The 25335-nt window shown below is 45.2% G+C and overlaps 1 protein-coding gene across 1 annotated transcript in view; it reads left to right on the top strand.

Moving 5' to 3' along the window:
- Positions 1–25335, top strand: part of FLT1 (fms related receptor tyrosine kinase 1) — a 177251-nt gene that overhangs the window by 91400 nt on the left and 60516 nt on the right. Inside the window, exons 15-17 of the mRNA XM_047073320.1 lie at positions 2350–2458; positions 8741–9049; positions 13398–13544. Coding sequence (XP_046929276.1) covers positions 2350–2458; positions 8741–9049; positions 13398–13544 — 565 coding nt within the window. The remainder of the gene's footprint in view (positions 1–2349; positions 2459–8740; positions 9050–13397; positions 13545–25335) is intronic.

The raw sequence follows: 25335 nt of genomic DNA, 5'->3' as shown, positions 1-25335 counted from the left end.
CACGTCTGAATTGACTTTCCCTTGCTCATTTGCTTTGAGTTCAGTGAAATCAAAGTAATTTTAATAGAAACGCAGATAGAACTTTCAGATTCAGGTAATCACTGTCCCTAATATCAGCATTCTCGGTACAGACAGAAATGAGTTCCTCACTTATTTATTGAGCAACAAATCAAAGCACGTAGATAGGATTGTGCCGAAGCCCGCGAGGATAAACACTTGAGAGCTAACGTCATAAGAAAAGCAGTGCTTGAGTGGGGGTGGGGGGGGGTGGGAAGGACCTTCATTGGTGTCCCTTGGGTCTGAACTGGCTGCGTCTGGGCCCAAGTTTCCAGAGACCAAATAAAGAAGTCAGAGTCTTACTTGACAGTCTGCATTGTCCCAGCGGCCACGAGCTAACACTTCTTTTCACGTTGCTGCCTGCAAGCTTCTCTTCGAAGTATTTCCATGTTCTTCCATGGCTTTTAAGTGGGGGGTGCGATAATTCAAAAGAAATATTCTGGAGAGCTCTTTCCTCTTACTTGCCACCTCTTATATCGATTAATAATTAACATAGAGAAAAAAAATAATTAACATAGAGAAAAAGACCCCTGAGCTCCTTCAGGGTCTTCTCTACTGGTTATTTGCCTGCATGGGAGTATTTTCTCTGCAGAAGAGAGAATAATACATACTTGGCCATCAAGTAGGGAATTTCGTCTCTATCACCTTAAAGTAGGCCTTCAAGGACTCTTCAAGATTAAGGATAGGGATTGTGTCACGTTCATCTCTGTTTCCCCTACAACATCTGCTCAGTGCCTCGATGAACACCCAATCAGTGAGGGCGAAGTTGAATGAGAATTGCCACAAATTGCAGATGTTTTCGTTGCCAATAATGTCAACGACATACAGGATATATGAGCAGATGTAATTAAACAGATCCAACAAACAGAAGAGGAAACAACATGTAACATACACTCTACCATAGTGAAAATTACAGAAAATTCGCTGGCCAAAACAAACAAAAAAACTAGGAGTGTAGTTTTCAGTCGTCTTGATCTGTAGATAAAAGACAGAAACATGTCCGTTTATTGGCTGGGATAGGAGAACATAAGTGAAGTGACGAGCCCATTACTTAGCAACTCAGAAAAATGTTAGGACCCTTTGTAGAGTTTGTGTTCATCGTCTTAGCATGCCCACTGTCACATTTTAGTCTATATATTACTTTAGCCTGTGAGTCACTGGGTCTAAATAACACTTCGGCGAGGACACCCCTCTCATCCGGAGGCATCACTACAGGCAGCCTCTGTAATTTCAAAGCCTCTGACCAGTGATTTGTGTTCTAGAGCAAGAGCTGCAACAATCTAGAAATAATGGGATAAATTCTTTTTTTTTGTCCTTTTGAATATAAAAAACTTAACTAGCTTTTTTCATTTTTTTTTAATGTGTAAGTATGTATTTTTTGCCAGGCTGGGTTAAATTTTAAAACTAACCATCTGTTGCGTATTACTAATTTTTATCTTTATTCTTTTTTAATCGATCTTTAAAAGACAGCAAAGCGGGTCTTGAAGCTGTGTAAATGTGTGTCGCGCTACTCTTTGAGACATCACAGCTTAGATCGTGCCTTCACACTCACCCCGGTGTCTCTTTCAGGGCTCATTAGTCAAATAGCACTAAAATCTAGTGAAACGATACTGTCGTATTCACAACTTTGGTCTTCATTTCCTAGACTGGGAATTGGCAGGCGAAGAAGTTGAGTAATTTGTGCGCGCGCGCGCGCACACACACACACACACACACACACACACTGACAACCTCAGTGAACTTTCCAGCCTCTCCCTCAGCACCTTCGGAGCTATGAGGCTACATTCTTTGAGTGCCTACAAGAAAGGGTTCAGCCAGCCTTTCTCCACTGTCCCTGCCCACTGGACATGCCCATTACAGAAGCAAACAGCAAAGAGACCTCCTGTTACCAAACGCATCCATAATCTCAGGTCATCCGAACAAAAGGGAAGGCCTCGGCCTCACCTGTTCCTCTCATTGACGTGGAAGTGACCACCTCACAGAGTAGGACGTGCCGTCCCGCATCTCGGCTTTAGGTCTATAATTGTTACGCCAGCAGCACGAGATAAATAAGCCTGAAACCCTCATACGAGTCGGATGTCATAGCCCCTGGTCTCCTGAGGACCTGCTTTCCTGTTATTTTTCCATTCTTGCTGGGGCTCGGCGGAGGGAGAGCCTTCTGGTAAACCACCGTGCGTGCAATAGTACCCTTGCTGAATGAATGGAATAGCTGAATCATTTCAGCCCTCAGAAGAATCTTCGGGATGTTCAAATGGTTCTTTGCTCTCGCTAAAGTTTCCTTTTCTTTCACAGACGGCTAGTACCTTGGTTGTGGCGGACGCTAGGATTTCTGGAATCTACAGTTGCGTGGCTTCTAATAAAGTAGGGACTGTGGAAAGAAACATAAACTTTTATATCACAGGTAAGCGATATACCCTATACTCACAAAGATAGCCTGGTGACCTTGATGTCCTTACAATTTGCTTCTTGGTGCACTTAGAGCTGGAAGGATTTTTGTTTTTAAAAAATTCCATAGAATTGTTAAACGTTGAGTAACTTCATCCTTGCTCTCGGGAATAGAATTTGGCGTCACTGGATCTAACAAGTTATTTCTCCGAGTTCCCTTGTAGAGCTGTCTGTGTGCATCTTCCTCCCCAGATTGGGTCGTGAGGTTAGGATCTTGTCGTACTCGTTTTTAAACTCTTTTCCGCACCTGGCACGGGGTCTGGTACATAGCAGTTGTTTGGTAATAATCAAGGAAACCAAACCTTTGATGACGTGTTTTTTTTTTTTTTAATTAAAAAGCTAATTGTCTCACAACGTAAGTCATTTCTGCTTTTGAGGAATGAGGCTCTCCTATAGAACTCTGAAACTGAGTTTGTTGATGGTAACTCATGTGCTGTTTTTTGGTAGCATTTACTGATTTTCAGCCTCAAATATGATGGTCTCTGCAAATCTTAAAATGTCCAAGGGACACAAATGGCACTCCCTATGTCCCTCCATGGGTACAGGAAGGAAGTAAGTAGCTCAAAGTATAAAAACAATTGCCTGGCTCCACACTCCCCCAATTTTCTGAGGAAACCCGGGCAGTTTGCCAGCTTTCTGGAAACTTCGCGCTGCATGGGGCAGGCTGCAGCAGTTGCCTAGAGTTCTCTAGAAAGAAATAGGTAGGTCTGATTGCATGAGACATATGGGATGTCAGATCACAGGGAGCCTTCCGGCAAGTTAGCCAATCCTCAGAGAAGCTGTGTCGTGGGAGATCTCCTGAGGTAGATTCTCACAGAATGTGAGAGCCGGAAGAGACTTGAGAAGCTATTCAGCCTGATAGCCCCCACACTTTCCAGGTGAGGAAATGGGGTTTGGAGAGGTGAAGAGGGACACAGCAGAGCCACTCCTAGACCGGGTCAGCCCCTGTCCCCTTACAGCTGAGAAGTATAAGGGAAATCGTGTTTGTATCTACTCCAAGTTGGAAAATTCCTTTATTTAGAGAAGGATTCAGATAGCCATTGCACACAATATTGGTTCTCTTATCAGCGTTGGATGATTTGGACCACTTAGGAACAAAGGTTTGTACTGTCCTTTATGTTTGATTGGAAACAAATTCCTATGCAAATCCTTAGTCACCGTACGTATGATTTAAAGTTTAAAAGATTGAGCAATCCTGTGCTGAACGTTCAACAAGTTTATACAAGTTTAGTGGGCACTCCCCATTGAATAGAACAGTTCAGCGCTGCCCTGAGCACTTGAACGGCTCTCCGTGAAGCCCCGTCTTTATAGGAAGACAGTTTTAACACAAAAAAGAAATGTCACATCCTCATATCAAGAGGCATGTGTAGCAGCAAGGTGGCAGGTGCATTTACCGACGCTAAGCCAATGCTGTCCGACAGAAATACAAGCCACACACGTAATTTAGAATTTTCCAGTAAAACTACATTTTTGAAGAATAAAAAGTAAGATGAATTTTATGTAAGCCAGTGTATCCGAAATACCATCATCTTGACATGCGATCGATATTTTTAAAACCTTGTTCGGCTTCAGTGTTTAAAATTTAAAGTAATTGAGATAAAACGGAATACAATTCAGTTCTTGGCCGTCACACTCGCCCCATTCGAAGGGCTCGGTAGCCACACGTGGCCAGTGGGTACCGTGTGGTCCGGTGGTGCTCTGAGCCTCTGAGAAGGAAGGGCTGAGGTGGTCCGGGGGAAGGAGGGCATGAAATCTGAACAGGTAGAAAGAAGAGGCTAGCCTTGCCCTGACGTTCTCAGAGCCCAGACCGGATACCATGCTATGGTTCGGCTTCTCATGGGCAGGTAGACCTCTCCGCGATGGCCCGAAATGTGAGACGCGGATGCCGAATTCGGGGACTACTCACAGGTCCACAGGGGGATGTGACAGTGCCTGAAGGTGCAAAAGGAACTGACCCCCCTCTTCTCTTTCTGTTCCTGGCTGTGCCCCACTAGTGCCCCCACGTGTATGGTCAGCCAAGTACTGTCCACACCCCTAACAGTCTTCCCTGGGACCTACAAGTGTGCACACTCGTGAGCAGTCTGACCTCAGGAGGACTTTTTCAGTCTGTAAGCAGACTTGAGGCCATCTTTACAGGGAATTCTGGGATCCCCAGGACCGCCCCCCCCCAAAAAAAAGACATGGAACGGGGGGTGGCACAGGCTTGGGGTGGCATGCTTTCCTGACCCCACAGACTCTTTATATTGGGGCGGGGGTGGGGGGAAGGACAGCCAGCATAGAGCCAAGTAAAGGCCCAGGGCAGGGACCCCTCTGGCCTGGATCTGAAGGCAATACCGGAAGAGGAGTTACCAAGAGTGGAGGGGAAGGTTGTGTTCGTTTCCTTGTTGTTCGGAGTCCCCCGAAATGATTAATTTGATGACCAGCCTCAACTGCAACACCAATATCTAGCCCATCCTACTGAACTTTGCACTGTTGTGTGTCTGTCTGTGGCCAGCATGTCTGTTGAACGCAGACAGAGATTCCCTCCTACTCCTTCCACATTATACAGTTTTTAACCAATGGGATGGCTGAAATCCTTTCTAGATCTCCAGGCTTGTCCTCAGAAAGGGGCGATGAGAATTCAAGTCAAACGTACGTACTTGAGGCTTACGGTGTTTTCCTCTAGAAATTCAAGAGCTTTAATCTTACACTGAATAGAATTGCTCTGAATTATTTTCTGCCAGTCCTGAAAAGTTCTAGTTTTGGTAATTATAATTTGCTTATATTCATTGTTTTTTTTTTTAATTATGACTCTTTTCTTTCTTTAATCCTTGTCATGAGATTTATTCTCAACTAGAGAGAGAGAGCTAAATACTCAGGAATGTTGCCCCTTCCATGTCTATTTTCTGAAAGATGAATGCATATTGGCTTGGTGTTTATACTTAACGTAGTGCAAACACTGGTTTAAAAGATCTGTCTAAAAGTCACCTGTTCTAAATCAAAAGATCTGGATTTGGGTCCTTACTGGTCCTCATTTCAGTCCTGTTGCCCGTTCGTTAAAATATAATAACAATTTAACACAGTTGCCTTCCAAACTAATGAAAACAAGTTGGCCTTGGCCTTTAGAATTCCCCACCCCTTCTGCTCTAAACTTTGCCATTCCCTTGCACGTAGTAGCTACTTGAAACAAACAAACAACTTTCTAGTAACCACTCACTTCTTAGGGAATGTCATTTCTGTTCTTCAGCAGAAGGAAAGCCTTCTTTATTAGGACCTGACGAGCCATACCCCTCAACCTGTGTGCATTTCTATGCTTGTCTGTTTCGTGAGCTTGATTCACATGTTTGATCCAACTGAGTCAAAATGTCCATCCCCTAATACACACCCGTGTAAATAGATTACTCTTGCACCTACCCCTAGATCAGATATCTCTTCCGAGCAAGGATTGATTCTTGTCCATGACGTCCCATAAGATGCCATGGATGTGATACGCATTAGTTGGTGCCGACGAGGGTTGTGCCGAAATCTGCAACAGATACGCCAGTGTGGGAAGGTCGCCTGCTTTCGCTTCATTAGAAGGCAGTTCTTTTCTGGGTCTGTTTTTGTACTCCATCTAAAAAAAAAAAATCCCTCTGGGTTCGTTAACTAGTGTTAGGACGTTTTACTTATCATCTTCTGTGGATGAGAGGAGAATGCCTGAGAAAGGGTCGTTTCTAAGAGGCTGTCCGGTGACATGAACTAAAGTGACTTCGCTAACGGTGTGAGAAGCAGACCTCAAAACCCAGCTGGTTCTTTTCTTTGCCTCCGCGGGTGTGTTTTTGCCATTTGCTGGCACTCCGCGGGACTGGGGCTGGGTGTGTTAGCAATTACTGGGGGTGAAGCAGGAACAGCACTGCCTTATCTCCCTGGTTTCCCAGTGTCACTAAATGCATTTTATTTTGAGATTCCTCGTGGTGCTTGGCGAAGATAAACAAAATCTTCCATCAGGAAACCTGTGAGCTATTTCCACAGGAAGTTTCAAATCACTAAAGTAAATAGAAACTCTGCATGATCTCAGTGGTGTTACTTGGGCTCGCTTGGGTTCTAACCGCCAGGACGGGACCTCATAAATGGCAAGCCCGGGGTCTTTGAAGAAATGATTCGACTGTGGCCCGTGTGCACACGACGGCCGGTATCTGTGAAGAAGGTGACGGCTGACGTTTTACTCCTCAGGCTCGGAAAATGTCCCAATGTAAAAAGATGCTGAGTTAGAGGGGCTATTTCTGACACCTTATTGTTATGTTGAAAATGAGTGTTTGGGGCGCCTGGGTGGCGCAGTCGGTTAAGCGTCCGACTTCAGCCAGGTCACGATCTCGCGGTCCGGGAGTTCGAGCCCCGCGTCGGGCTCTGGGCTGATGGCTCGGAGCCTGGAGCCTGTTTCCCATTCTGTGTCTCCCTCTCTCTCTGGCCCTCCCCCGTTCATGCTCTGTCTCTCTCTCTGTCCCAAAAATAAATAAACGTTGAAAAAAAAAAATTAAAAAAAATAAAAAAAATAAAAAAAAAAAAAAGAAAATGAGTGTTAGCTGCTTTGGCATCTTCTGACCCATTCTTAGCTTTTCGTTTTGAAAGCAGGAAAACCTTTGCTGGTCTCCTCTCCAGCCACTGACCGCTTCACAAGCCACTGTTACCCCCTGCTCCCAGGTTTCAAATGAATACTTTGGCATTTCTTCAGACGTGACACTTTATAATAAAGTCAAAGCCCAGAAAAATCAGAAAAACAAGCAAAGTCCGATTTAGGAAAGAGTTGCTATGATATCTAATTTTGGACTATTGTCCCCCTAAGGTTTAAAGGTTTCTTTATAGCTTTGTGTGCAACGGATAATAATAATAATAGCAGAACATAATGCTTTTCATCTTCAAAGTACTTTGTAAAATGTTGGCCCAAATTCTTTGCTCAAATACAGACATGCCACCAAGTGACAAGCAATGGGAGGGTTTTGAGAGCAGGTCAGTTCGGGGCCAGTGACCAATGATTCCTTTTTCTTTTCTTTTTTTTTTTTTTTAAATCCTCCGGGGAAATGCTCCCAAATGAGACCAGGGAGCTTGAGCGCAAAAAGCTGAGTGAAGGTCAAGGTTAAGAAAGCAGAGGAGGCACGCTCCTGAGGTGTTGCTGCGGACAGAGATGGTTAGCTGGGGATTGACAGGAGAGAAATGGCTTTCGATGGCACGGTAGCTCTCAGAAGGTGTTCCCTACGTTTTTGAGAGTAAACTTGATTTTTAGAAATTACTCTCCCCCTCCCCCATCGGAGCATCCGGCGGCTCTTCCAGATGAGTTGACTGCATTTTGTTCTCGTATGTCCAAGTAGGACCGTCCCCCTGAAAGGGTACCTGAGCGTGTGCCGTGGCTCTTTGCCCACTGTGCCAGCCAAGGGCAGGCAAGGTAGATAGCACCCCAGCAGGGTGGGTACTACCCATCCGATTGTAGGAAACTGGGGAGGCCAGTTGGGTTCTTTACTGGAAAAGTCTAGGCTTAAAGCGGTGTTGACCGGCACGGCTCAAGTCTCCTACCACGTACCTGGGACTTCCTCACTTATTTTGGAGAAGTTTGACCATTAAACTACCCTTGGGTTTTTTTTGTGGTTTTTGTTTTTTGTTTTTTGGTTTTTTGTGGTTAAAAAGAAACAGAGGCACGAGGAGAAACCATGAGAGAGAGGAATGCTTTTAAATACTTATTTTTTGAGAGAGATGGTGCGCAGGGGAGGGGCAGAGAGAGGGAGACAGAAGATGAGAAGCAGGCTCTGTGCAAATAGCGGGATTCGAACTCGTGAACCATGAGACCGTGATCTGAGCTACAGACGGACATTTAACCTACTGAGCCACCCAAGTCCCCCCCATCCTTGGTTTTTAGTACAAATGGCTCTTTTACGACTTGCCCATTTCGCCCAGTCGCCAGGAGGAGTCCTGTGCAGACTAAAGAAATGGGAAATGTGGTCATCATTCCAAGTGGTAAAACAAATTCCACTCTGTTGCCCCAAACAAGGAAAATGTCCCAGCCGAATCAGCCTGCTTTGCATTTCCTGCCTCGCTTCTGATGGGCTGCCCTTAGGTGGCTCTCACCTGTGTTGGATCAGTTCCCCAGAAAGGAAGAGACACATACTCATCCTTTTAAGGCTGATGCCGAGAGAATTCGTGTAGGAACGGTTGTTAAGATCTGTGACTGTCTCCGGATGAGACGCCTTGAGTTTTCTACGGACTGAAGCTCTTTGTTCTTGTTTTACAGACGTGCCCAACGGATTTCACGTTGACTTGGAAAAAATGCCGACGGAAGGAGAGGACCTGAAACTGTCTTGCACAGTTAACAAGTTCTTATACAGAGACATTACTTGGCTTTTGCTGCGGACAGTTAAAAACCGCACAATGCATCACAGTATCAGCAAGCAAAAAATGGCCGTCGCTAAGGAATACTCTGTTACTCTCGATCTCACCGTCAAGAATGCTTCCCTGGAAGATTCAGGCACATATGCCTGCAGAGCCAGGAACGTATACACAGGGGAAGAAATCCTCCAGAAGAAAGAAGTTACAATTAGAGGTGAGCACTGCAGCAAAAAGGCTGTTTTCTCTCGGATCTCCAAATTTAAAAGCACAAGGAATGATTGTACCGCACAAAATAATGTAAAACATTAAAGGACTCATTAAAAAGTAACAGTTGTCTCATATCATCTTGATTTATTGTCACTGTTGCTAACTCTCCGGCTCAGAGGAGATGCTCCTCCCAAAATGAGTTTGGAGATGATAGTGATGTTGAGCTCCCAAGGTCCCAGCCCGGGGCTCCCCACTCAGGCTGAGGGGCTCTGCTCTCTGGGGCCGACTTGGTGCGCGTTTGGATTTGGAGGATCCCTGCGGCGCATTCTCTGTTTTGTTTTTTGTTTTTTGTTTTTTTGGTCAGTCTTTGCTGTCTCCTCCTGCCTGATAAACAACAACCTGGGACTGATCCTTTCCTCCCACTCTGATGCCAGCCTCTTTGTATTTTTAAGTGTCGAAGCTACGCAGACTGAATAATTTAAACACGTGCGCTGGTTTCTGCCAAAGATGGACGTGAATAAGTTAATCTTCCAGCTCAGAACGAGTACAGTTGAACTTGAGACTCTGTCGGACCTCCGCCTGGTTTTATTTTGTACTATTTCCTCCGCTCTTGATTTGTAAATGGCACCTGGATAGCAAGTTATAATGCTTATTTATTTGAAAATGCTTTTTATTATTATTATTATTATTATTATTATTATTTTTACATTAAGCACATTAATCTTAAACTGGAGTTCTAAAATGGGCCCCAGGAGTGCAAGGTGTTGGTGTAGTTCAGAGGTATTAAAGCTTTATCACAGTATGAATTAAGAATGCCCACCGGAGTCCAGCCGGTTCGTAATCCGGGTAACCAGGCCACTGGTCAGCACGGGGCCTCTGAGTGGGCCAGCAGCCACTGACCGCCTCTGACAAAAAGTGGGTCCTGGCTTCATTTTACGAGTATTTGTCCCCTGGTTATTCTTTTAAAGAACTCCCTTCTCTCTCGGTGATGGCATTCAGAGACAAACCACGATCCGTTTATCAAGGGAATCGAGGCTATCGTGACCGAAGGTTGAGTGCATTCTTCTAAATGCGCCCGTCAAACAAAGTCCACTTTCCCTGTATGCAGATGGTGATAGGATTTTTTTGGGGATTAAGAAATGGCAAAATCCCAGGAACAGAATTCAGGGAGCCGTGTTTAAATCAGGAGAGATTATAATCTCTTGTAGGCTTGCATTTGAGGGGAAAGTGATTTTTTCACCAATTTAATATGCATTGTTCTGTTGTTTTCATCAATGATCGATCATTATATGTGACTTGCATGGACTATTGGAAAACAACCTCCAGGGACCAAAATAGCCGGGGCTGAGAACACAGTGGCCGGGCAGCTCAACAGAAGGTGACATATGACAACTTTTCAGGCTTGGGAACTCACCAGACCGTTTCCTCCTTTAGGTAACAGACCCTGTCCCACGGGCTAAACTTGTCTTTCACGTGGGAATTGCTTTTGTCAAGTGTGAAGGAGTAAACAATAGCATTTCCCCAGAATGCCCGTTTCAGGGAGCCCCAAATGCTCTGAAAACAATTAGGAACCTGGAAGTTGTCAGCCCAGAGGAAAGAATAATCAATTGTATCTTGAAATTTTACCTATGGCTCTTTTCGCCTGGCGTCTTTGTTCATTATAAGTCAGCGTGTTCCTCCGGGAAACAATGCCTCGGTGCCCCAGATCGTGGGGACTCGATTTGGACTAAAGCTCAAAACACAAGGAAAACGGCTCAGGGATATCACTTCTGGAAAAGATGGCAAATCAGACGTGCAGAATCGATCATTTCCTTCCCCTTGAAATTGCAGTTGCGATCTTTGCGGGGAGGGGAAGGGTGCTAGTATTTGCAGGAGATGATCTTAAGAATTCCATCGAGTAATTCATTGTTCACTGTGGAATTCGTCCTTCCAGAGAGTTTCGGAAAGAAAGACCAACTGGGTGGGTTGTGTTTCGGATTAGTCACTCTTCTGGGTGTGGAGGAAGGGGAGGAGGAGAATGGGGGAAAGGGAAAGAAGAAAGAGCCTAATGTGGAGAATGATTGAGTTGGAGTAGAGGATGTGAGGCTGGTTCCTCAGTCCCCGTTCCAAGTGGAGGAGAGAAAACGAGATCTTTATGAAACCAGGCACATCTCTGGGGCCATAGCAGTGAAGAATCAGTGGGCAGTGATCTTTGTGCTTATTCTGCAGCCTTTGGCCACCTCTCTCTTGCCTGAAGTTTGTCCAGGGCAGATAGGGCCTTTGGGAATTCTCATGGCATTGTTTCCAGTACACCTGTCAGGGAAGCCAAATCCTGCCTGCGTTGGTGATGCTATAGTTTGTAGCTACGGTAATAATTTGGGTGTTGGGGGCCTTGTATCCAGACTTCCTTTTTGATAATAAGGCCTATGGGCGATGACAGATTGCTTTATCCTATTTAGTGCACGGGAAATCGTAAATACGGTAGGGGAAGCTATTAAAGGTGTAACTCAGTGAGGTGTGTCTGAGTTTTAAACGAGATCTGTCAAATTTGGCTTGCCACCTGAACTAGACTAAATAGTAATATGACCCCGTTCTTCGTTATCCTGTCTTGTTTCACCAATCTGTTTAGAATCTTTGCTGTGTAAAAAAAAAAAAAAAAAAAAATGTCGAAACTGTAACAATCAAGCACGTACAAGTGATCTGACTTGAAGATGTTGCTATCTGACTGCATTTTCTTTTGGGAAACACCACGTGACAGGTGGCCCAGAATGCCAACACAGAAATGTTGAAATGGTTCTGCCTGGGGGGCGGGTGCAGGAGAGATCAGGAAAGATACACCGACAGAAGGGGAAAGGGCCATGGCAATCATTCATTCCACTCTACGCTTGAAGAGTTTCTATGTCGGGGCTCTCCTCTCAACCCTCTTTTTAGCCTTCAGATCCCATGTTGTGTAAAGTGAGGAAAGACCAGCGAGAAGCGTGGAAATCAAAATTTAATGAGAACGCTGTTCCTCCCGCCAGATTAGTAACCCTGCCGGGTCAACGTGCTGTTCGAGTTACGTGATAATCTGCTTTTTCACCTGAGATTTCTAAATTGCTTCACCGAATGCTCATCCTGAGAGTTTCCCTGCAGGAACAAAAAGAGGTTGTGGGACCGGGCAGAACCCTGCAGGGCCGGGGGAATCAGGGCCACTGCAGTGTGTCACTTCTTAGAGCACTGTGATTACTCCCTGGCTGCTTTCACAGTGTTAGTACAATAAGATGAGGAAATGCAAAAGGGTCAGAGAAAGCTCCCTCTGTCTGATTGAAGACAGTGGCGCAGAATGCGTAAGTCACGCCAAAACTCTTGATTTCTGTTCCAGGAGTTGCAACACGGGCGGGGGTGGGGGGTGCGGGGGGAGAGGAGGTGGATTGGGGAGGGTTAGGACTTGTCTTCTTCGTCCTTTTCACCTTGGAAGCTTGAGCTACCCATGCAGCACTCGCCTAACTAGAATGTATACACATCAGCAGGACTGACTACTTTGTTACATAGAGACGCTGTACTCACTGGGGCCTCGGGGGTGCTGCTGTTCCAATGTGGGATTTTAATGTTGTAATGTATTGTATCCTAATGTATTAAATTCCTGTTGTTGTACTATATCGGTCGGCATTTTATTAAAATAAATTGTATTGTATCATATTTGTATGTTTTAAGAGAAAATAATATAAAATACAATACTTGTACTATTATATAGTGCAAAAACCACAAACCTTTGCCTCTGCCTCTTGAATTAATCCTTCGGTTGCTTGCACTGGGGAAGGGGTGAAGGAAGGAAGTAATCAATAAAGCTTCCAAAGTCCACGCAATTCTCCTGTTGGGTCTGCTACCTTACGATTTAGGTTACGGATAGCTGAGCAACACAGACGTGGCCTCACAAACACATCAAAAAAACTACACACAAAATTACATTAGCTCATCACGAGAATACTAGGATTTCTGGAAAGATTGGTTACGAGCCTGTATCCCAAATCGCCTTTTTCCTTTTTAAGCTCCTCAAACAGTAGGCAAAATCCTCAGGATTTTGAAAAGCTGCTCTCACAAAAGGAAAACTGGTTGGCCAGGCGAAAAAAAACAAAAACACCTTGATCCTGAAACCTAAAAATATAGGGCTCTGTTCTTGATTTTACTCTGCGTGCTAACGAATTTCCATTGATCGTAGCAATTCAAGAAAGACGACGCAGTAGTTTAACGGTAGAAGGAGAACTTAGGGAACAAAATGTGAAGGAAACCTGACGATTGATTTTTGCTGCTTCTCTCTGTATGTGAAGTATTGATGTGCATTTGTAACAAGGAATACAGCTAATGAGTAGTAACAACCCCCTTTCTTTATTCACTAGATCAGGAAGCACCACGCCTCCTGACAAGCCTCAGTGACCGCACAGTGGCCATCAGCAGCTCCAGCACGTTCCGCTGTCATGTTACTGGTGTCCCAGAGCCTCAGATAACCTGGTTTAAAAACAACCACCAAATACAGCAGGAACCCGGTAAGAGATTGTTTTCCTCGAATTCCCTCTTTCTCATCATTCTCTTCTTCCTTTAACGTTCCTCTCAGCTCCGTTCTGTACATCGAGAAACACTTGCGGACAGAGCTCTGGGTCATGCTTCTATTAACAACTTCTTTTTTTTTAATGTTTATTTTTGAGAGACAGCGTGGGCGGGGGAGGGGCAGAGAGAGAGGGAGACAGAGAATCCGAAGCAGGCTCCAGGCTCCGAGCCATCAGCCCAGAGCCCAACGCGGGGCCCGAACCCACAGACCGCGAGATCATGACCTGAGCCGAAGTCGGCCGCTCAACCGACCGAGCCACCCAGGCGCCCCGTTGTTTATATTAACGTCTAACGAGGAATATTATTAAGAGTTAGTTCTTTTGCACACCATATTCCTAACCCTGTAGAAGGATCCATACAGAATCTGCTTTAAATGGTACATTCATAAAGAAATGGTAAGAGCCCCTCAGAAAACGTGTCAGTTCAGCTTAACAGAGAAAGTGAGGAGTTGGTTCCTTGGCTTGAGGTATGGCAGAACTTTGAACATCTGGTGTATATGAAGTTCAGGGTAGTTTTGTAAGCTTTTTTTTTTTTTTTTTTTTTTTTTTTTAGTTTTTATTTATTTTTGAAAGAGAGAGAGAGAGAGAGACAGCGTGTGAGCCAGGGAGGGGCAGAGCGGGAGACAGAATCTGAAGCAGGCTCCAGGCTGAGCTGTCAGCACAGAGCCGGATACGAGGCTCGAACCCGTGAACCGTGAGATCATGACCTGAGCCAAAGTCGATGCTCAGCTGACTGAGCCATCCAAGGCACCCCTAGAAGCTTTTTAATTCACCTATATCAGTTTTAATGACTTGGTAAAAAGAAGATTATTTTAAATGATAGAATACTGGTTTAAAAAAAAAAAAATCTAAGTTAGTGGTCACGTCTTAATTTTCTTTCAATAAAAAATATACCGAAAACCACCAGACTTAAATCAGTAAGTATCAACACTGTCTGTTGCCTGCCTGATAATTTTGTGGTTAAATAAGATTAAAAGGAACTCATTTATAATTTTACTTAATAATTCCACTTATATTAAAAGTAAAACTGCCATTTATTAATTTTTTTTTATCGTTTATTTATTTTTGAGACAGAGACAGACAGAGCATGAACGGGGGAGGGGCAGAGAGAGAGGGAGACACAGAATCCGAAGCAGGCTCGGGGCTCCGAGCTCTCAGCCCAGAGCCCAATGCAGGGCTCGAACTCACGGACTGCGAGATCGTGACCTGAGTTGAAGTCGGACGCTTAACCGACTGAGCCACCCAGGCGCCCCTGTAATTTTTTTTTCTAATGTTTATTTATTTTTGAGAGAGACAGAGACAGAGCATGAACGGGGGAGGGTCAGAGAGAGGGAGACACAGAATCTGAAACAGGCTCCAAGCTCCGAGCCGTCAGCCCAGAGCCCGACGCGGGGCTCGAACTCACGGACCGCGAGATCGTGACCTGAGTTGAAGTCGGACGCCCAACCGACTGAGCCACCCAGGCGCCCCAAAACTGCCGTTTGTTTACAATAGCCCAACAACCGAAATCAAATGACTGGCAGTACGGAATGGCCCTTAAATATGAGTCCTCCGCTCAAAACAGAATCTCCGTTTTAGCTTGATGCTCACAAAGGGGTTGTGGTAGACCATCTCCAATGTGAAGGTATCTTAGAAAGGCCTTCCTCTAGGCCAGTCCCAAACTCACCACGTCCCATCATTTTTCTCCATGAGCAGCGCCTCCTCTCGTACTACGTCGTCTGCTTCATGGTTGGTCCACACCAGAAGCGGATGACCTCCCCTCCGTCCTTCTCTGGTCTGTCACCAGGCTATCCGGGTTATGCACGTAAATAGGACATATGCCTCAAGTCCTCCCTTCCCTCCGCTGTCCTCTTGTCATTTTCTGGGTTCAGAGAACATCTCCTGACTGGTCTCTCCGCCTCTTTTTTCTCTCTTTGCATCTGTTTTCTACACAGCTGGATAAGAGGCGGCTATGAACCTGGCACTTCCCTGTTTGCAAGTCTTCACGGGCTCCCTATCCCAAGTTCAAGCGTCTGACCGAGGAGGCCCTCAACAACTGGCCCTCGCTACTTCCCCAACTCCAAGCTCACCCTCCCCTGTTGAACCTTATGTTCTAGCCGTCTCCAAGCTCTTGTAGATCCCGGGACTCCTTGTGCTGCTTCAACGCCCTCTGCTTCTTTTGTTCTTGTGTCCCCGCTGCCTGGAGTGCCTTGCCTTCATCGAACGCCTCCCTGTCCCTTAAGACCCAAGTCAGGTGTTCTTTCTCCAGAAAGCCTTACTCATCTCCTGCACAGAGGGGGCAGGTCCTCCCGGCGTCTTTATTATTCATGACTGCTTCTCTTCGCTCTTACTGAGTTGTTCTGTGATCATCGGTCCATCTGTGGATTATCTGTGCCTATTCCCACCGCTCTCTTACTGTGGGTCTGCTCTCTCACTCCATGTTTGCCATCATATCACATTCATCCTGAGGGCAGACAGTGCAACCTTCCTCTTATCTGTGTCTTCTCTATTTGTCCTCCAAGCTGGCATAGTGCTTGGCAACCGATAGATGTTTCGTGAGCGAAGCAACGGATGAATGTTTTTCAGAAAATTTTATTCTGTCCTTAGCGAGGTTCACCTGATAGCACAGATGTCTGGACTTCCGGGTGGTTGGGGAGACTCTATCTTAGGATTTTTAAAGCTAAAGGGACCGTTGGGGTATCTCTAGTTCCATTTGTAGAATAGAACATTTAGACCCAGCGAGGTAAAATGATTTGCCCAAAATGACACACTATTAAGATAGGTTGTTTCACAGAAAACGAATCCCTTGAGGCATTCTACCAAAACAAAAAGATGAATGAACACATGAATAAACACATACGTTTGTGTTGGGAAACAGTGCCTGGAATAGTCTCCCTTTAGCGATTCAGAGTCCACGTTAGTGTATCAAAGACCTCAAGAAGTCCTGTTTTAAAGAAACCAGGCAAACTTCTTTAAAGTATTCCCCCAACTAACTTGATCACCAAATACATTTTACAAAATACTAATCTAAGATGTTGGGTGTTTCTTTGAAAGACGTAAATTTGGCTGACGTTGAGTTTTCATACTTTGAATGTGGGTTAAAGAATTAGAGTTGAACTGGGGCACCTGGGCGGCTCCGTTGGTTAAGCATCCAACTCTTGATTTCAGCTCAGGTCATGATCTCGTAGTTCGTGGGTTCGAGCTCCACATCAGGCTCTGCCCTGACAGTGTGGAGCCTGCTTGGGATTCTAAGCCTTTGGAAAGCTGTACTGAGAGTAAATTTTAAAGCCTAAATAATACTTAAATGTATAATGAAATATATAATTATAAATGTATATTTACAAATATAAAACATATAATTAAGGGGCACCTGGGTGGCTCGGTCGGTTAAGTGTCCAGCTTCAGCTCAGGTCCCGATCTCACGGTTCGTGGTTCGAGCCCCGCGTCGGGCTCTGTGCCGACAGCTCAGAGCCTGGAGCCTGCTTCGGATTCTGTGTCTCCTCCTCTCTCTGCCCTTCCCCCGCTCACATTCTGTCTCTGTCTCTCTCTCTCTCAAAAACAAACATTAAAAAAAACTAAAATATACAATTAAATATATGTAATGAAATATATAACTATAAATACAACATTTACAAATAGAAAATATATAATCAAATATAAATAGATAATGGCTTGAAATCAGTTAAGCTGATTATTTCAAGTTTAAAGAGCCAGAAAATAAATTGCACGTCCTTTAAAGACTTGCGACACGTGGCGACTCAAAAAACATTTATATACCGAGAGGATTTCGGTGGCCTTGGGTCATTGATAGGATCTGGCCCATCATCATTGTCATTTGTTAAATGGCAACGCACCCGAGTCCAAAGAAAATATGAGGGAGGAAGCAGGGCACACGTGAGAGCTTGTGCTCAGGACGAGTGGCCATAAAATGCCTGCTGAAAGACCATAAGGGGAGAACTTTTCTCCTCCCTCCTCATTTCCTTTCAGGAAACCCTTCAGTGGGGCACAGCCATCCTAGAGAAGAAACGCAGTTTCGAGAAAGCCTGACGAAAGCTGAGCAGGACTTTCTTGGGCCACGGGGCATCTGCAGGAAAAAAGGGATGATAAGCACACAGGCCCCGGAAAGCGTGTGCACGGGGGACGCGAGGCAGCCTCCGCCAGGGCCACCCCGGGGAGAAGCAAGCAGGCACCTTGCAAACCACACGCCCACCACCCATGGGGCGGCCCTCCAGGCCAGCCCAGCTGCCGGCCCTCCAGGGCCTCTGGGGCCCCAAGTCACCCTGGACTCCCACCACTCCTGGAGGGTCTTTATTTCCCCTCCCGGGAACCACAGAGGCTGCCTCCACTGGAGATCCTTCTTTCTCATTCTAGTACTTCGGGACTCTTCCTTTCCTTCCATGTCTGGTTTATTTGCAGTTCGTGTCACAGAAGGGTTATTCTCTAGTTTTACGTGTGCCCGTTTTTAAAAGCTCTGAAGACCGAATAGCTTAACAGGTCTTCTTCATTAAATAAAAATGCCTTGAGCGCTCAACCAGGAACCAAGGCACTGTGTGACCTTGACAAAGACCTCATTCACTTTTCACAACTGTCATCAGAGGTAGGTACCGTTAGGAGATGCATTTGGCAGATGTAGTTTAACTTCACGAGCGCTGACTGGGTGCCTGTGCCTGTTCTGAGCGCGTCACTAAGGTCGATTAGTTTCCCCTTCATAACAATCTTAGGAGTCTTGCTAAATTACGACGCCTGTTTTCCAAAGGATGGAACGAGGACACAGACGCACAGAGAGGAGAAATAGCCGCCTCCAGATCACAGAGCCGGTGCCTGGTGGGCAGAGGCTGGGACCAGACCTTGACTCTGGGGCCCACATTCCGAACACTGGGCGTGTGGGGCTGACTGTGCCTGTGTATCACTCCCAAGTCACCAGTTTTAGTGACTCCGTGGACATTAACGTCATATTGGTCAAACAATATTTTCTCCTTTCTAACCCTTAAAGCTTAAGCTCCCCAAAGACTGCGGTTTATTTCTTAAATGTTAAAAATGTAAACCATATAAAAAAAATTTTAAACTTTTTTTTTTTTTTTAAAAGCAGGCATGCCCATGGGGCGCCTGGCCGGATCGGTGGAGCATGCGACTCTTGATCTCAGGGTTGTGGGTTCGAGCCCACGTTGGATATAGAGATTACTTAGAAATAAAATCTCAAGGGGCACCTGGGTGGCTCAGTCGGTTGAGCGTCCGACTTCGGCTCGGGTCATGATCTCGCGGTTTGTGAGTTCTAGCCCCGCTAGATGGCTGGGCTGATGGCTCAGAGCCCGGAGCCTGCTTTGGATTCTGTGTCTCCCTCTCTCTCTGCCCCTCTCCCGCTCCGTCTCTGTCTCTCCCGAAGAGTGTTGAAGAGAAAGGCAGTCTGAGACATATTTACTCTGAAAAGACAGGTGAAGAGAGAATTGATCAGCTAAAGTGAGTAGAATGTCCGGGACTGGACAGGAAAGACCAATATAACACGGAAGGACCGATGGCAAGTTAGGGGTGGATTCTACTGGCCACTGGCTGTTTCGAGTATGGTTTGATTCTCAGGAGTATACAGGCTGCAAAGCTCATCTAAGAAACATCCATTTCCATTGGGTTGAAAATTTAAAGGGTTTGCACCCAGCCTTGGGGCAATGGTCTGAAGTCACCGTGGAGGACATATGACCTCCTCCTCAGCACTGCTCCAGCCACCTTCTCAAGGGCCCGGCAGTTCCTCCAAAATGATCAGAAAGTCACCTTTCTACCTCACACACTTCCCAGATTCTCCACCGAGGTCCTAAAAATGTTCAGAGCTGTGACAGAGCTGAGCAAGCACGTAGGTGGGGCTGTTGGCACGGAGCGGATGGCACCGTGAGGACCCCAGATGAGGGTGCGAAGCGGATCCAGAAGGGCTGTCTAGCTTCGTTTTGCATCGATACAAGCGCAAACCTGGTTGTGCAGAGAAAAGTGGGATTGCTGAAAAAGTCATTAAAATCCTGGAAAAAGTAACAAACTTTCCTCCGAAAATATTTAAGAGAGCAGAAAACAGTGCCACCCTGAGACCTTTTTGGTAAAGCCTTCCCTAAACCGAGAAACCGTCAGCGGACCTATTGCGTAACTTACATTTCTATGGCAGCAAATCGTTTCAGACTATTTTAAGATTAGAGCTATTTTAAGTTTTAAGATTAGACTGTTTTAAGATTGGAAACAACAAAGAGCTGAGGAAGAATAGATTTGCTCTTAAGTAGCCTGAGGCTGGGGTGGGAGAGAATCACTCTGACCCGCTGATTAATACTGCTTCCTAAGTTGGATCTTGGTTACTAGGACTATGTATCTAATGACCTGAAAGGGACATCTTTCCTGTCACCACTAGATCCCTGATACGAAACATCTTCACCTGTAAAGTGCGTGTTCACATCAACGTGACCAGCTGCCCTCGGACTTCAGGGGGAACAGAATGATGGCTGAAATACAAAGTGGTTTTCATAGAGCTAGGAAAGATCTTGAGGAAGGTTGAGGAGAGAAGTGAGTGAGGGTGTTAATACCTAGGGGCAATAATGTGACTGTCACCCTCAGAATCCACAGCTTCGCTTGATGTCTTACAGAACATAAAATTCAGAAATGTTAATTATCTTTTGCAAAACCTGAGTGGTAATTGTCTTTTCTTATGAAATCCACCTTTATGGTGCATAATGAATGAAGAAACATTGCAGGAAAGCGTGTACAGGATTCCTGGAACACGTTGGGGAGTGCGTGGGAGGGGGAGCTGACTGCTCTATTTATCACCCCCACCGAGCCCCATCAGTCCACTGAGTGATTGGCTGAGCAGCTGCTCTCGGTGTCCTTTCTCTCCAATATGTGTCTTTAAGGTAAGGGGCGGGGGGTCCATGTACCCAGACCAAGAAGGGCCAAGCTTCACAAGTGACCATACCAGTAGCTTCTTTCCCCAGCCAGAATCTTCCAACAAATTCTCAAGGTTGAGTCGTATCCCCCGACGACAATATAAGCATAGGGGGCGTTCTGAATATGTTGCAGAGCCAAAACTTGGTTCTTTTCTAAGGATCGACTTCCATTTAGAAGGTGAGGAGAAAGGAGTGGAATTAAGGAAAGAGTACAGTGAGGTAACAGCAAGGAAAACGTCTTGATTGGTACTGCTGGAGTTCAGAGCTGCAGGCCCAACCCCAGACGAAAGAGGAACCCTGACTTTGATCACAGCCTTGACGTGGTGAAGAAATGGAGACTGACACTTTACGCAAGTCTGCGACTGCTTGTTGATGTCCGGCTGGTTCGGTGCGACCGTGGTTCACCCTCAGAAAAGTAAGATAACCCGTGGGTAGAGTCCCATTTTTGTATTCAAAATCGCCAGAAGTTATTTATGGAGAATCAATCTTGACACCCAAATATGACTCTTTACTGAAATACTGTCATTTATTTAGGTCTTGCACATACATACATATGTAGCTAATCATATCGTAACGCTTTGCCCAAAGAAAATTGCCTGGACGCGCCTTCCGGTACAGCATCCTTATCCCCATCCAGCCCAGAAAAGCCTCCTGAAACGTGTGAGCCACAGCAAGACCCAGCCGAGGGGATCACACGGCAGACCGCACAGACTCGCTCGTAAATAGCGGGGCTGTCTGCTGGTCATTTGAGTCTTTGGTGCTTCCTGAAAGTCCTCTTGATTTTCAAATGAAATGAAAAATTTAGACCATAAGAAATAAAAAACAAACCTGAGAATGTGAGCGTCACTTTAGAAAGGGCCTCCCCCCCCCGCCCCGGCTTTGTGTGTGTGTGCGTGTGTGTGTGGCAAAATGCACATGACGTAAATTTTACCATAAGCACAGTCACAAAGTTGTGCAACCATCACCACTATCTGGTTTCAGAACTTTTTCAGCACCTCAAACAGAAACCTTACACCCATTAAAGCTTTTTGACTGTGAATGAACCTCGTCTTTTGATTCTTTTTGTGACCTCTTGCAACGCACGGAACTGGAGTGTGAGCACGGCCAAGATCAGCAGCCTGTTTTGTTTGACGACCGGCCAGTGCTTGAGGGACCGGTAGCAGAGAAAAAGAACTTGGGAATGAAGAAAAACAAAGAGAAGAGATATCGAGACATATGGGGATGAGATGGGGGAAGAGAGAGGGCAGACCCTTCCAAGAGCTCGCCTCAGAGATCTCAGGACTGCACCCTGTCCAAAGTCACTAACCCCAAAACTAACAGCCGCTGTCTGGGCGCTTGGAGAGGGAAGAGGTCTCCACCCCCCAATCTGCAATTTGCTGCTTACACTGAAGACTGCCTGACGATCTACCTTAGATAATTGTGCACCTCTGTCTCTTAGCAGAACGATTCAGTGAGGTTTTTCTGTTTCACGTGTCCAGAATTTACACTGGAACCCCTCGTCCCCCCAAGTACAAACTTGAAACAGTTTGACCCGGACCTACAGTGACAGACAGCAATGCAGATACAGAAACAAACGTATTTGGAGATAACCTAGTCTATGAACTTGCCATTGCTTACGTGACTGAGTGGAGTCAAACTGAGGAAGTTCGTTCCTCGTCCAGCCCATATGCAAGCGATAGCTTCATTTTTGCATTATCTCCTGCTTCTAAGGAGCTTTAAACGATTCGATTGTATATTAGTTTAGCCATCTCATTCAACTCCGTCATAATTCAGCCGGCCACCACTGAAAAATGAAATAAAGCACAGCAAACGTATATCATGTACCCCAACACCCCCCCACACACACACACACACACTCACAAGCATTCTGTAGGGGGGCCAGTCTTCTGATGGAATAGATTTTGGTTTAGCCTCTTTTTTAAGTTTTTTTTTTTTAATGTTTGTTTATTTTTGAGGTGGGGGGGTTGGGACAGAAGATCTGAAGTGGTCTCTGTGCTAACAGCAGAGAGCCCGATGCGGGGCTCAAACTCACGAACAGTGAGATCATGACTTGAGTTCGTGGCTTGAGCCGAAGCCGGATGCTTAGCCGACTGAGCCACCCAGGCGACCCTTTAATCCAAAATTATACATTGTTGTGAAGTATAAACCTACTTTGCTTGCTTCGAAAATATTTCATCATTGCATACATAGTCAATGTGAAGTTTGGCAAACGGGGGCACCTGAGCGGCTCAGTCAGTTAAGCATCCAACTTTGGCTCAGGTCGTGATCTCACAGCTCAGCTCGTGAGTTCAAGCCCCACATCGGGCTCTGTGCTGACAGCTCAGGGTCTGGAACCTGCTTCGGATTCTGTGTCTTCCTCTCTCTCTGCCCCTCCCCTGCTCACGTTCTCTCTCTCAAAGATAAATAAACGTTAAAAAAAAATTTGAAAGTTTTGCAAATGTTAAACTATTTGGAGATGTGTGTGTGTGTGTATGTATATATATATATATAATATACCTTTTAAACTTCCATTCAGTGACTCTTTGCTGATGGTAAAGAGGCCCATAGTTCATTTTTTTTGAAGTTTATTATTTATTTTGAGAGAGAGCAAGTGAGCACGAGTGGGTGAGGGAAGAGAGAGAGAATCCTAAGCAGGCTCTGCACTATCAGCATAGAGCCTGATGCGAGGCTTAACCTCGTGAACCATGAGATCATGACCTGAGCCAAAATCAAGAGTTGGACGCTTAACCGACTGAGCCACCCAGGCACCCCCATAATTTCATTTGTAAGACTATCTTTTTTTAAATTCTATAATCCACGAATACGTTTTCATTGTGAAAGATCACGTGGCACGGAAAGAGCATAAGCTATAAAAAATGTCCTTACGGAGAGTTAACACACGTCAAGTATTTGATTTGTATTTTGTCAACAACTTTACCGCTTTTTGCCTATGTAAGGTGCAGGTATACACATGCAGGGCATCCGTATTTGTGGAGCAAATAATAAATGGGATTCAGTCATTCATTCATTCATTCAACAGCTATTCACTGAAAGCCAACCCTGTGCCGGTAAGAGAGGAGAGGGAGAGAGAGAGAGAAGCCAGCATCTCTAAGACAAATCTGAGTTGAGATCATGCAACGTGTTTTGTTTGATGACTTGCTTTGTTCACCGCGTATCTTGGAGGTCTTCCTGTATCAGCACATAATGTCCTGCTCCCGTCTTTTTAGCCTCCATACCCTTTAATATGGTATGTAGTCCCATAACTTAACTATTCCTATGCTGATGGAAAACACTTTCTAGACTTTGACCTCTATGCGAAGCAGTGCTAACACTTTACTGGTCATAGACACACTCCCTCACTCTACACAGAATGGCCACTTTGGATGAATGGCTCTATTCTGCAGTATAAATGCATCCGACCTCATCGAGGAGCTATGACAAATCTGAACATATCACAGGAATGTGTTGAAGCAGGAATGAGTGCATGTATGTGCCCGGGCACATGTGTGGGTTTATAATTTATAGATATGAACTCTAAAACCTTAGCTATCAGCTATGTACAACTATAGACTTAGCACCTCCTGACACGTTTTTCAAGTGCCTGAATCATCTTGAAATACTTCATTAGAACAACAGCCGAGTTCGCCGCGAAAGGGCGCAAGAATGCTTTTCATTTTTAAATGTTTAGAAATACATGTGTGTTTGGCACAGTTTCAAGGTGCTCACGTTAACTATAACCCCTTCAAGTCAACCAGTTTACAATTTCTTGGCAGCTTTTGGAAACTATTCTGTTAGCATAACCCAGATTTGCAACTTAAGCTAGTGAAGCAATAGACATTGTCCCAAATGAAAGGACCTTTGTTTATGGCTTTTCCCTTTTTCAGTGGTTTCATGAAGAGGAATATTATACAGCATTCCCCCCCACTGTTCTCAGTCTTATTCTTTTCCAAGAGCCCCTCTTTTCATGGCTAAAGAGCAAATCGTCTCACCAGGGATCACATTGCCCATCAGAACTCCTTCAGCCCATGTGTTTTAAGCATCTCATAGTTCTCTTCAACTTAACACGTATTATCGTAAGGCTGCTTTTCAGTCTGTCTCAAAGTATTCTACCCTTCCTCAACTTTTTGTTTTGTTTTGTTTTGTTTTGTTTTTTACATCTGCAAATGCTTTGCCCTGTGGCTTGACCTTAGGGTAAAATTCTCAACAGAGAAAGCAGCAGCCGCATGGTGACCATTTGAAAACACTGGAATCGTTTGCATTTTTAGTGCCGTTTAATGAGCCCATCATCCTTCACTTCCCAAACTTGTCAGCCTTTGCAGCGTACTAAACTTGGATTTCTCTCACCCATAGTTTTCTAAACCTCTGAAGTTTGACTGGATATGTAAACTCTCCTCTGTGTTCTTTGTGGGAAGTCAGTCAGACATCCAGTCTCTAGTGTTCTTGGATCACTTTAGCCATCTTTAATCTCTATTTTGCTTCTGGTGCTTTGTTCAGATACAGCTCTTAGCTAATCAGTTCCTTTAAGAGGTAGCAATCTAGGAGCGCCTGGGTGGCTCAGTTGGTGAGGCGTCCGACTTCGGCTCAGGTCATGATCTCACTCGTCAGTGGCTTCGAGCCCCACGTAGGGCTCTGTGCTGACAGCCCAGAGCCTTGGAGCCTGCTTCAGATTATGTGTCTTCTTCTCTCTCTGCCCCCCTCCCTCCCTCTCTCTCTGTCTCTCAAAAATAAATAGACATTAAAAAAAAAAAGAGGTATCAATCTAAAGGTATGATTTATCATAGACCTATAACTGGATGCATCATCATCCTCATGGCTACTGTTTATCAGAAATAGATCATGGGCTAATCTCAAAGAAATTATTTTGC

Source organism: Lynx rufus, unplaced genomic scaffold, assembly GCF_022079265.1.
Source record: "Lynx rufus isolate CCGP_SWC_20201006 ecotype Redwood Valley unplaced genomic scaffold, mLynRuf1.p SCAF_1, whole genome shotgun sequence".
Lineage (NCBI taxonomy): Eukaryota > Metazoa > Chordata > Mammalia > Carnivora > Felidae > Lynx > Lynx rufus.
This window is presented reverse-complemented; position numbering and strand designations above follow the sequence as displayed.